Consider the following 12400-nt stretch of genomic DNA (forward strand, 5'->3'; position numbering starts at 1 on the left):
CACAATAGAAATGCCGCGATGTCTTTAACTCTAAGGAGGCTACATGAAAATGTTGTAGAGTTAAATATTTTATATGTTCCCAATCAATTAATGTGCAGGAATGCCACCAATTCTGTCATATTCCACCAACACTGACATCTCCACTTATGCCCCTAGACAAGGAAAAGGCCTCTGAGGTCTGCAGCCAGCCTTTCACTGTAATGTCAGAATTCAGACTTTTTCCTCAGAATTCTCTGAATTTTATTTCACGTGGCCCAAATTCTCTGGTATAAAATACACAATTGTGTAATTTTTCAACAGTTTATAAAACTGCTTTGCAGTCGAAGACTACCTTCAAAATATACTGTAACTATTAAAATACTGCCTCCGAATCTTTATCAACCAAATCTTAAACATCAACAGGACTAATGAGGGGGACCCAACATACAGATATTTCAAAAATACAATTTAGAAAAATTCAAGAACAAATACTTATTGGACTGACTGTGATAATGAACTGTCAACTGAGTGGGTCTGGTGGTGCTTCTCAATGTGTCCTAATCGAGATAATCACTGGGAGCACTGGTAGGGCCTCTCTCCCTTGTGAATCCGCTGGTGATTCTTTAGGGTTCCTAACACACTAAAGCTCTTCCCACACTGGGAGCACTGGTAGGGCCTCTCTCCTGTGTGAATCCGCTGGTGCTTCTTTAGAGTTCCTAACTCACTAAAGCTCTTCCCACACTGGGAGCACTGGTAGGGCCTCTCTCCTGTGTGAATCCGCTGGTGCTTCTTTAGAGTTCCTAACTCACTAAAGCTCTTCCCACACTGGGAGCACTGGTAGGGGTTCTCCCCTGTGTGAATCCGCTGATGTGTCTTTAGGTTTCCTGACTGACTAAAGCTCTTCCCACACTGGGAGCACTGGTAGGGCCTCTCTCCTGTGTGAATCCGCTGGTGATTCCTTAGGTTTCCTAACACACTAAAGCTCTTCCCACACTGGGAGCACTGGTAGGGCCTCTCTCCTGTGTGAATCCGCTGGTGATTCTTTAGGGTTCCTGACTTACTAAAGCTCTTCCCACACTGGGAGCACTGGTAGGGCCTCTCTCCTGTGTGAACCTGCTGGTGGACCTTTAGGGTTCCTATTCGACTGTAGCTCTTCCCACACTGGGAGCACTGGTAGGGCCTCTCTCCTGTGTGAATCCGCTTGTGACTCTCTAGGTGTCCTAATTGAATGAAGCTCTTCCCACACTGGGAGCACTGGTAGGGCCTCTCTCCTGTGTGAACCTGCTGGTGTCTCTTTAGGGTTCCTATTCGAATGTAACTCTTCCCACACTGGGAGCAATGGTAGGGCCTCTCTCCTGTGTGAATCCGCTGGTGACTCTCTAGGAGTCCTAATTGAATGAAGCTCTTCCCACACTGGGAGCACTGGTAGGGCCTCCTCCCTGTGTGAATCTGCTGGTGTCTCTTTAGGGTTCCTATTCGACTGAAGCTCTTCCCACACTGGGAGCAATGGTAGGGCCTCTCTCCTGTGTGAATCCGCTTGTGCATATTTAGGGTTCCTAACTCATTAAAGCTCTTCCCACACTGGGAGCACTGGTAGGGCCTCTTCCCTGTGTGAATCCGCTGGTGTGTCTTTAGGCTTTCTAAACGTTGGAAGCTCTTTCCACACTGGGAGCACTGGTAGGGCCTCTCTCCTGTGTGAATCCGCTGGTGTGTCTTTAGGTTTCCTAAATGTCCGAAGCTCTTCCCACACTGGGAGCACTGGTGGGACGACTTCTTTGTGTGAGGCTGCCTGTGTATTTTACAGTCTCTGTTTATATTGAAAGTCATCTCACCCTGGGAACCCTGTTGTGCTATCAGTGTGTCTGTACTGGCTTCTTCCAGGGTCCTGATTGTGTCTGTACTGGGCTGAGCGGCACAGGGACCAGCAGAAGTTGGTGAATCCTGGGTTGTGTAGACAGATCTAGTCCTCAGTTGTCTGACATACTCCTTGGGGTGAGATATTTTGATATGTCTGTGCAGGTCAATGTCTGCAGTGTAGGAGAATGGATCCTGAGAGCAAGCAAAAGTTTTGGAGGATTCATCCACTCTCCTTGCTGAGGGAAGATGGAGACACGGCAGTCAGTACTGAGATGGAACAGGTTTAAAAGAGAAAAAAGAAATCAGGAAAATAGTGAGCAAGGCAAACATATCTTCCAAAGAGCCTTCGTTACTCCATACGCAGTTCATATTCACAGTGTGCTATTCACACTGCAATCTCTGATATGCCTGAACTGAACTGCACAGAGCATCAACACTGCTGGTTTGAAATGGCAACATGAAGTACAAACTATTGCCTCCAAATACACCAAAACAATTGCAGTTTTGATGGTAGTTACAATTGCACATATGCTGGTAGTTAAAATCACCTGGGTTTGGAGGTTTCACACAATCTTTGCTCCTCTCATCAGTGTGTAACGAAAGAGAACCAGTCAGCTCCTCCTCAGTCACATCCTGAACCGCTGCGTCCTTCATCTTCAGCCATAAAAACCAAACAAGGCAGAATAAGCCGTTCACTTCATAATTTTATACAGGCTGTTCTATTTGCTTAAAAGAGAAATAGCAGCAGATAGCAAACTAAAATCATTTTCAAGCCACACAAACTGCACTTTTTTCCTTTTCTGGCATAACCTATATTTGGCTGCTTTTGTGATTAACACACAAAAATTAAACCACCTCTGAATGGACAAGTGACATTTGTGAAGAGATCCACATACACTCCATTTCACCTTTCGGGGGCTTTCGTTCACAGTCCCTTCAACCTCAGATACCAGGAATTCCCCCTCCTCTTTGTTACCCTCTCCAACTCCCTGCTGGGAAGGTTTCTGGTTCGTGCGGCAGCTGTTTTCACTGCAGGAAGGCATCTGCTGAAACCAAAATGAAATTAAACACTGAGACAGTGCCAGTTAGTCAGTGTGTTGTAATGCACAGCCAGCAACAGCTTGAGTTGACCACAAACAGACCCTCCTTCCCTGGTCTGTGGCATACGATTCTGACCCCACAGCAGGGGTTTCGTTCTGATCGGACCACCAGAATACAGATTGGAAAACTCCTGGATGCTGAAGACACAAATGAAGATTTCAGGCAGACTGCATCATCTATAGGCGCTTTCAACGTCGCTCAAACTATTTCCGGAACCAGAACCAGTTACCTTTGTCATGTTTACTGTAGGAACTCAGCCCAATTGTAGTTCCTTGGAGGCAGTTCCAGAACTCTTCTCTAGTACCTACTCCAGACTAAATATAATTTGCTCAAACACAAGCTACTGGGGAGACACTTGCGATTAACTTGCTGAATGGTCGACCACAAGCACCAGCGCAAACTTGGAAGTTACATGGAAGTGCAGAAAATGAGATGCAGCAGAGCAAAAATTGGGGTACAAAAGTAATTCCATTTATGTATCAAGTAATACAATTTTCACATGCATCTCCAAATGTCTGCATCAGAAAATTCTATCACTACCTAATACAGTTTTGTCTAATAAAGCCGGTGCCAGTGGTGAAACTTGCCATCGCTTATTAGCAGGACAATGCTACATATTTTTTTATTCTGCGGAGAATGAAAGCTCGATCTGCTGGCCAGATTTAATTAAAATAAGGAACATGTCATGGGTTATTAGCAAAAATATAAATAAAAGGCAGTGTCTTTTTTTGATCACGATTGATCACCCAATAAACTGACAACTAACTAAAAGGACTCATCCAGCCTCCATTATTTTGGCATGGTGGCAAAGTTGCGTATGAAAATTATGTGTAACGTTAAACTTACAAACGTTTTGCACCTTCCATGCTTTAGCATAAAGGTCCTAGTTCCTGATGCGTGTTGTGAAGGCCATACACAAAAACAGCCTGGAGATACAAAAGTTCCTGGCCCAGGAACTTATGGCGCTTTTCCACTGCATAGTACGGCACGACACGGTTCAGTTCAGCTCACTTTTGGGGGGTTTTCCACTGGGAACAGTACCTGGTACCTGGTCCTTTTTTTAGTACCACCTCAGCCGAGGTTCCAAGCGCGCCGAACCGTTACCAAAACGTGACGTGTAAACTCTACTGGTCACTGATTGGCCGGAGAAAATCGTCATTACTGCGTCACTGAACTTGCGACACGAGACACAACAGACCCGCTAGATTTTTAGCACAGCCAGCGAAGGTTCGGACGCACCATCAGCCTCTTTTGAAACAAACTCCTTCGTCTTGCTGTTAAAAACATCCACATGCCGAGAATGAAGAACACCATTCCGTCGATATGCTCCATTGTTGTGTGTTTGTTTGTGGCGCGTTTACGATGATGTCACGGCAGTAGAGGCGGCGCAACTATAACGACACGTGAATAATCCCGCCCACTCTAAAGCGGCACTAAACTGCAGTCGAAACACAAACTGAGCCGAACTGAGCCAAACCAAGGTGAGCTGTACTGAACCGTGCTGTGCCGTACTATGCAGTGGAAAAGCACCATTATAAACCCAAAGGTCCCTGAACTTCAGTGTGAAAGTGCCTTGTGCTTTAACGACACAGACGAATGCCTGATGCTGTGCCTGAAGAAATCACCCATCACAGCAGAAGCCCTCCAACTGGCTGTTTCACCTTGTCTCACCTTGATGCCCGGGCTCCTTCTCAGAAGGTGAAGAATCCACTTCTCTGAATCGCTGTGTTTGTCATCGCCCGGACTTTCCGCCATCACCCTGCTGGATCGGTTTCTTCTCATGAACACTGGGGTGATGGGATTCAACCCTAGAGAAAACACAGTTGCGGACAATTGCACTCTTGGTACTCGTCCAAGTCTAATGCCGGAGCCTGAGGCCTACCCATATCCAACATGGCTTGGTGGTTCCTCTTCATGTTCCTGTAGTGCACCTTCTCGCATCTCTGCAGCCGAACCCATTCAGCCTCTGAGAAATAGGCCCGGATATCTGAGTAATCCTCCTGCATGGGGACAGGGCCTTTCATGAAGCTGCTTCATGCTTTACAGAGCAGGCACAACACCACCAAAAAGCCACTGCACCCACTGGCCATGTCAGATATAACAGGCTGTCCTCAGTTTTAGCTGCCAGTTCTCCCCCAATTGCCTCACCTCATCTGACAAACTCATGTCCGAAGTCCTTCCAATCTTAAGCGGCAATCAAGTCCACGTTCCCACCTGAAATGTGTAACAAAATGTCAAATATGCAGAGGGGGGTAGGGGCGCACTACACTTAATCAAGTAACTTGTTGAGGAAAAAATAATCTACTTTCAATGTAATAAGTGAATATTCTGCAGTCTTACTTGAGTATATCTGCAAAATGCAATGCCTACTCTCCTGCATCTCACCTTTTGTTGACTTATTTAAGGCTGTTACCAGGGGTATTCAGCCACCCTATCAGTATCGTCCGTCCATCCCCCCCCCCCCAAACTATTTCAGCTCAAACCATAGCTGACTTCCATGCAAACCACACCCAAGATCTATTTCATTGGATAACAGTATGAGAGCATTAAAACAAACCGCAGCGCAAATGTATGTTGCAGTCCACTTTAGCCGAAGAATTTGATTGTCGATAATTGTCGTCAGACGTATTTTTAAACATTTTCCTTCTTTTCTACCTGTGCAATACTACCGCTTTCCAATAAACTGCACCAATACACCACACTGGTGAGATTAGGACTGGACGATATGGCAAAAATTTATATCACGATATATTTTTTAATTTTGGTCGATACTATATAATTCCGATATCGATATGGACAATATTAAAAAGCCTCAGGAAAAAACTGCCGAGGACACACACAATGGATGTCTGCAAACTGAATTTGCAAAGTCTATAATACCTCCAAGCTCCTCCTATTAAAATTATATAATTGTTTTTTAAATAAAAACAGTACAAAAAAAATAAGGTTCACTTTTTATTTGTATTTAGCCTTTACAAACAAGAAATGTGAAAAATCAAATCTATCAAATAAAACTCTCAGACTCAGCTTATTAACAATAATATATTTCCATTTAAACTAGAACAGGCTGATTATTCATATACAGTCGAACCCGGTTATGTCGCCGGCCTAGGGGGTTGCCAAAAAGCGTAGAGATAACCGATGATCGAGATAACCGAAAACCAATATGGCAGCAATATATTAACATGTGCTTGAAATTTATTTATGTGCGTTAATAACTGACAATGTACATGCACGGGTTTTTGGTGTTTTTGGCATTGCCGCGATTTGTTTGACGCGATCGCCATAATATAAATATGTACATACATCGGGGCCGGTTCTAGACATGCATATATGAGGGGGCAGACAGAAATGTGAAGGGGGCACATGGTGGGAAAGGGGTGGGGTGGTGCTCTGGATAACTGTTTTTGTCATGTAATTGGATTGCAATTAATTGTATTTTGAACCCATAATTCCTTGCCAGTCCTCGTGGGGCGCACTTGACGCCAGACGTACTTGACGCACACGCGGGAACACAAGCAAACAACAGATAAAACAACAGATAAAAGAGAAACGGTACACAGAGGATGAAGAGGGCAAAACGGAGTGCAGTATGGAGCCACTTCAAGTTGGTCAATGACGACAACGTCGCCAAATGCACAATATGTGGAAGTATTTTGAAGTACAACAATTCCACAACTTATACGTACACAGTAGATGGAACCTATTCAGAGGGAAATTCAGCTTCTCAGAAAAATTGCCCCTTAGCAATTAATCGATCATCGATCGATAAGATGAAACAACTATTGATTAATGAATTACTCGATAATTTGCATCCCTAATAAGAACATAAATTTACAAACGAGAGGAGGCCATTCGGCCCATCAAGCTCGTTTGGGGAGAACTTAACTAATAGCTCAGAGTTGTTAAAATCTTATCTAGCTCTGATTTAAAGGAACCCATGGTTTCAGCTTCCGCTACACTAGCAGGAAGACTATTCCATACTCTAACTACACGCTGTGTAAAGAAGTGCTTCCTCAAATTTGTTTTAAAATGTTCTCCCACTAATTTCCACTTATGGCCACGAGTTCTAGTATTTAGACTAATATTGAAATAGTCATTTGGCTGAACAGCATCCAGACCCGTTAGAATCTTATAGACCTGAATCATATCCCCCCTTAGTCTCCTTTGCTCAAGGCTAAACAGATTCAGTTCCGCTAACGTCTCCACATAAGACATTCCTCTAAGACCAGGAATCATTCTCGTAGCTCTTCGTTGCATCTTTTCTAAGGCAGCGATGTCCTTCTTGAGGTATGGTGACCAAAACTGCACACAATATTCTAGGTGGGGTCTTACCAAGGAATTATATAAGTGTAACATCACCTCCCTTGACTTAAACTCCACACACCTAGAGATATAACCCAACATTCTGTTCGCCTTTTTTATTGCTTCCCCACACTGGCGAGAGTGGGACATGGAAGCATCAACATACATACCGAGATCTTTCTCGTAATCAGCTACCTTTATTTCAGTGGAACCCATAAAATATCTGTACTTTATATTTCTGCTCCCTGCATGGATTACCTTACATTTATCTGTGTTAAATTTCATCTGCCAAGTATCAGCCCATTCGCTAAATAAATCCAGATCCCGTTGAAGCCTCTCTGCTGCTAGATCAGTATCTGCTACACCGCCCACCTTGGTGTCGTCTGCAAATTTAACCAGTTTACTGTATGTATTTGTGTCAATATCATTAATGTAAATTAGGAACAATAGTGGTCCTAAAATTTAACCCTGCGGTACCCCACTATGAACGCAGGCCCACTGTGACATTGTGCCTCTAATAACTACTCGCTGCTTCCTGTCAGTTAGCCAGTTTTCGATCCAAGCTGCCACAGTTCCTAAAATCCCTGCAGCTTTAAGCTTTAGCAAGAGCCATTTGTGGGGGACAACATCAAAGGCCTTTTGGAAATCTAAGTAAATCACATCATAGGCCTTTTTGTGATCAATTTCACTTGTAGCTTCCTCAAAGAACTCAAGTAGATTCGTTAAGCAGGATCTACCTCTCCTAAATCCATGTTGGCTATCCTTTATAATGTTATTTGCATCTAGGTAATCTACCATTTTCACTTGAATTATAGCTTCCATTATTTTTCCAGTAATGCTAGTTAAACTGATTGGCCTATAGTTTGCTGGATTACTTCTATCCCCATTTTTGAATATGGGTGTTATATTAGCATGCTTCCAATCTGATGGTACCACACCCGCAGATAACGATTTCTGGAATATTAAAGTTAAAGGTTGGCTAATAATATCCCTCATCTCTTTTAAGACTATAGGTAAGATGCCATCAGGGCCCTGTGATTTATTTATTTTGAGTTTAGCTAGGCTTAGTATCACATCAACCTCAGTTATACATATATTGGTCATAGATGATGCTGTATTCGTATTAATTGGTGGTAAGTTACTTGTGTTCTCTACTGTGAACACCCTTGAAAAATAATCGTTAAACTCATTTACTATATCAATTTCGTTATTAATTATAAGGCCCTTACTATCCTGCAAACTAGTGATTTCAGCTTTTAGAGCTCTCGGAGTTAAAATATTGGAAGAAACCTTTACCGTCATCCTTAGCCTCCAATGCAATTTTTCTTTCTACATCCCTCTTGGATAGCCTAATGTTATTTTTTAACTCTGCCTGTAGACTTCACAAAGTATTTTCTTTTAACTGAAGTCGCACCATCATCCCCTGCTGAAGAGGAGACACCAGTTGCAAGTACTTCTGCTTCCGTTGAACCATCTACACCTGGCCTGTCTGGTAGTAATGTTTTACCTGTTGATTTATGTTCTTTTGTTTCACCAATTCCATCTACTTCTACAGCCAGTCCTAGTGACACTATTACACGTTCATCCAAAAGATATGTTTTAACACCGAGGTGTAATTTTTTTTAAAAGAGACTTGTTTTTGTTTCAAAAACCAGTGTTGAAATGAAAAGGAAGTATCAGTCTTCATTGCAATCATTCAAAAAAACTTTAAGTTCTTCTTGTGTGAAATGTCTTAATCAAGACATTAAACGTAAAAAGGCAACCATTTAAAAAAAAAATGCTATTATTAACCTGTTAGGAAAGGAACTGAAGACTAATCAATTGCCTGAAGTAGACAAATTAAAGCTTGAATTGGCTAAGGAGAAGAAAAGACAAATTGTTAAAACATTATTATAAATGCAAACATTTTCGTAGTAGCAATAGCAGTAGCACCGGTGCACCTGATCCTGTTGTGCAACTAGAAGAAAAGGTTAAAGAACAGGGTGAAAAAATCAGATTTAGAAAATGAAAAACTTGTTTTGGAGGAAGAAATTGCATTAATGAAAGACAATCGGAGCAACATTTTTCAGAAAGAAGGGAAAACATTTACATTTGATTTGAGAATGTTTGTTTACGACAGTATTTTAAACAATGTGCCAACCAAAAATGTACCTGTTTTGATCCAGAAATTTGCACAACGATCAGGTCTTACTGTCACCTATGTTCCCCACAGATCAACTGTTGAACAAATGGTTCGGGAACCTGGGGTTATTTCTGATGTTCAGGTTGCTGAATTTATTTTAAATCATTCAGATCTTACTTTGGGATTTGATGCAACTACCCAAGAAGGTATGCATGTTAATGAAATTCATGTAACAAGCCCAAGTGATCGTTTGATTATATCATTGGCCCTCTTGCCGGGTGGCACTGCAGAAGATTATAAATTACATATAGAAGAGTCCTTTCATTGCATTGCTTCAGCATATTCTGCCTTTTATGACTGTGAATTTGAAAATATTCGACAGCGTTTAATTTACAATGTCAAAAACACTAACTGATCGTGTCGCAATTAACCATTCCACAATATCTTTATTAGAAGCAGCTTGGGGTGTTTCCTTTAATGAATTAAATTGCCATTTGCATCTTTTGGAAACAGTCGCCAGTTCTTGTCGTTCAACCCTTAAAGGGCTTGAATCTGTCAAAGGAAGTCTTCTTCATTGTGCTGGCAGTCAACAAATTTAGATATAAAGATGGAAAAGGAGATCCCAAAGGGTTTATTTCATTTTTAGAAAAGTCTGGTTTACCCAAAGGTCTTATACCAAGATACAGGGGTAACAGACTTCACATTTTATTTAATATTTGTGAGCAACTCACATGTAATTATGATGTCTTTCTAAGACATTAGAAAGAAAAAAAAGTTGAAAAGAAATTGAAAAGTCCTCATATTGATATATTTAAAGAGTCCAGTTATTTAGATAAGAACACTTTGCTTGAAGCTGATAACATTTTATTTGGGAAAGTTGTAGGGCATCATATTTGCCACATTTGGTATGACAAAGAAAAAGTTAAAATGTTTTTTCAATTGAGAAATTGAAGAAAAAGGGAGGTGGTACTTATGTTATCAGTTACTGGGGGGAGAACGAGACTTTGGATGATGCAGTTGAATATGACATGTCCAAATATGAACTTGCTGCTGACTTGATCTGTGAGGATTTAAAATAAAAACCTTTTTTATTTTACCCTGACATCCCAGAGGCCGTTTAATGTTTGCAGGCAATGCAGCTGTCCATGATTTAAAAACAAATTTTCTATTATTGCTCACCATGCTTGTTATTCAATACACTTAAAAAAAATGTTATTTCTAGAGCAACGTACGGGACAACTCAAATGTTTACATGTTTATGTATATATTTAACAGTATTTTAAAGATTTAGAAAGGTTTAGTTCCAACTCAAACGCAAAAGAATGTAATATGCTTGTTATTTATTTTTATTTAATATTATTTTGATTAAATAAAATTAATATGAAATTAAATATGCTCTTGTCTTCATCTTTTTCCAAGCTTTCCATTGATATCAAATTTATTAAGATAGGACAAGAAATAAGAAAGTTACAAGCAGTTAAATGAGTCTGCCTTTGTTTTAGGGTCACAGATTTTCTATTGTTTTAATGGTAATTTCTGCAATATTACTGTTTTTAAAATTCGATAACTTTCTTATTTTATGTCACAGAATAATGATCTTTACATCATTAGAAAGGTCTCTACAGGCTCTGAAATTTTTAGTCACATCCCAATATTATTACAGTTTTCCCGATCTTCCTTCCGCGGCATAGAGTGCAGTGCGTATGGCGCTGGGCAGGGGCAGGCCTTTCGAAGTTGTTGATGCACAAGGCAAAATGTTTCTAACGCGTTTTTCATTTTTTTATTATTATTGTGGCAGCCGACAACAGCACACGTTGAACCCGAGCTCATCCTCGAACAGGTAAAGCCGCCAATTACAGCACAAAGTAACCGATTTTGTTGTTAGCAACGAGTGAACGCTGGCTCTCGCTTCGAGTAACCGGAAGTATGAAACCGGACTGCGGAAGTAGTGGTCTGTCATGGCAGCCTACGAACGCTCTTACAGAAACCTGTGGATAAACGAGGGACGACTGTATCCCACGTTTATTTATACACTGAACCACACCATTCTGCTGTTAGCCAATGAAACCTCCCCAATGATTATCTACACTGATTATCAAAAAGGTATATGGTCTTTTATTTGCACACTTTGTTTTATTTGGAGAGCATATTTCAATTTTAGATTTCATTCTTTAATTATCTGTGCTGTTGATTAGAAAAGCCCGCAACTGTATAGCTTATTAATAACCAATTCTGATTTTGTTAACCAACGCGCTAATCCAGTAGACTTTTTTTCTAGATACTGTTATTCTCATTAAAGTAGATTGTTGAGTACTTTTACGCCGACTTCCGTTGTTATAATATTGAAATAACCGTACTTTTACTCGAGTACAGAATTCGACCACTCTACCCACTTCTGCAAACATATAAGCATGTTTTCCGTAACTAAAAGTCTTCCGGCGGAATGCGAAACTAGGTTAACTAGCTAGCTATATTAGCAGTCACAGCTACGAACCCATCCCCCAAAAATGCCTTACCGTGCCGCAAATGCCTCCTCCGGTCAGTGACTCAAAAGTTGTTTCCCCAAACGGTATTTTCCTGCGTCGCGTTTAGTCGTAATTAAACCCGCGATTGTGCTGACCGCTGCAGCCTGACGGAATAATTAGAAGGATCTTGCTGCAAACGTTCACCATGAGTCTCCACTAGAAGGCCGGAAACACGTGATCTTCACAAGCGAGTCCGGACATGACGTTGTGCAAACTTACGCCATAGAGACAGTACCAGATGTCACATGATCTCCACACACAGCCCAGAATTGTCAGTGGGAGAGTGTTTTTTTTTTTCTTTTCTGTTAAGTAAAGTATTAATTAATTAATTAATTAATCAAACTCCTTTATTTTGTCTTCAACAAAATACAATATCCGAGCAGGGGGACAACACAGGTAAATCAAAACAGGCCAGAGTACAAAGTTTACAGGCACTTTTGATCTTCATCTTCTTTAAACAATTAAAAAAAAAACAATATCCATTTTTAAAAGCTACAAAGACCTTCATATA

At 41.1% G+C, this 12400-nt stretch overlaps 1 protein-coding gene across 4 annotated transcripts in view; it reads right to left on the reverse strand.

The window, feature by feature from the left end:
- LOC140581260 (uncharacterized) overlaps nucleotides 1-12064 on the reverse strand; it is a 13161-nt gene extending 1097 nt beyond the window's left edge. The window contains exons 1-7 of one of the 4 annotated variants that reach the window (XM_072703399.1): nucleotides 11881-12064; nucleotides 5086-5151; nucleotides 4820-4937; nucleotides 4609-4745; nucleotides 2733-2879; nucleotides 2385-2490; nucleotides 1-2072 (exon numbers count right to left, since the gene is read on the reverse strand). The exon at nucleotides 1-2072 is cut by the window's left edge and continues 1097 nt beyond it. In XM_072703399.1, the coding sequence (XP_072559500.1) occupies nucleotides 550-2072; nucleotides 2385-2490; nucleotides 2733-2879; nucleotides 4609-4745; nucleotides 4820-4937; nucleotides 5086-5103 (2049 nt within the window). In that variant the 5' untranslated portion in view covers nucleotides 5104-5151; nucleotides 11881-12064 and the 3' untranslated portion in view covers nucleotides 1-549. Of the gene's footprint in view, nucleotides 2073-2384; nucleotides 2491-2732; nucleotides 2883-4598; nucleotides 4938-5085; nucleotides 5152-11880 lie in introns of those variants that run through there. The other 3 variants (XM_072703400.1, XM_072703398.1, XM_072703401.1) reach the window with 3 other exon arrangements.
- Nucleotides 12065-12400: the final 336 nt, after the last annotated feature.

This window comes from Paramormyrops kingsleyae, chromosome 20, assembly GCF_048594095.1.
Source record: "Paramormyrops kingsleyae isolate MSU_618 chromosome 20, PKINGS_0.4, whole genome shotgun sequence".
Classification (NCBI taxonomy): domain Eukaryota; kingdom Metazoa; phylum Chordata; class Actinopteri; order Osteoglossiformes; family Mormyridae; genus Paramormyrops; species Paramormyrops kingsleyae.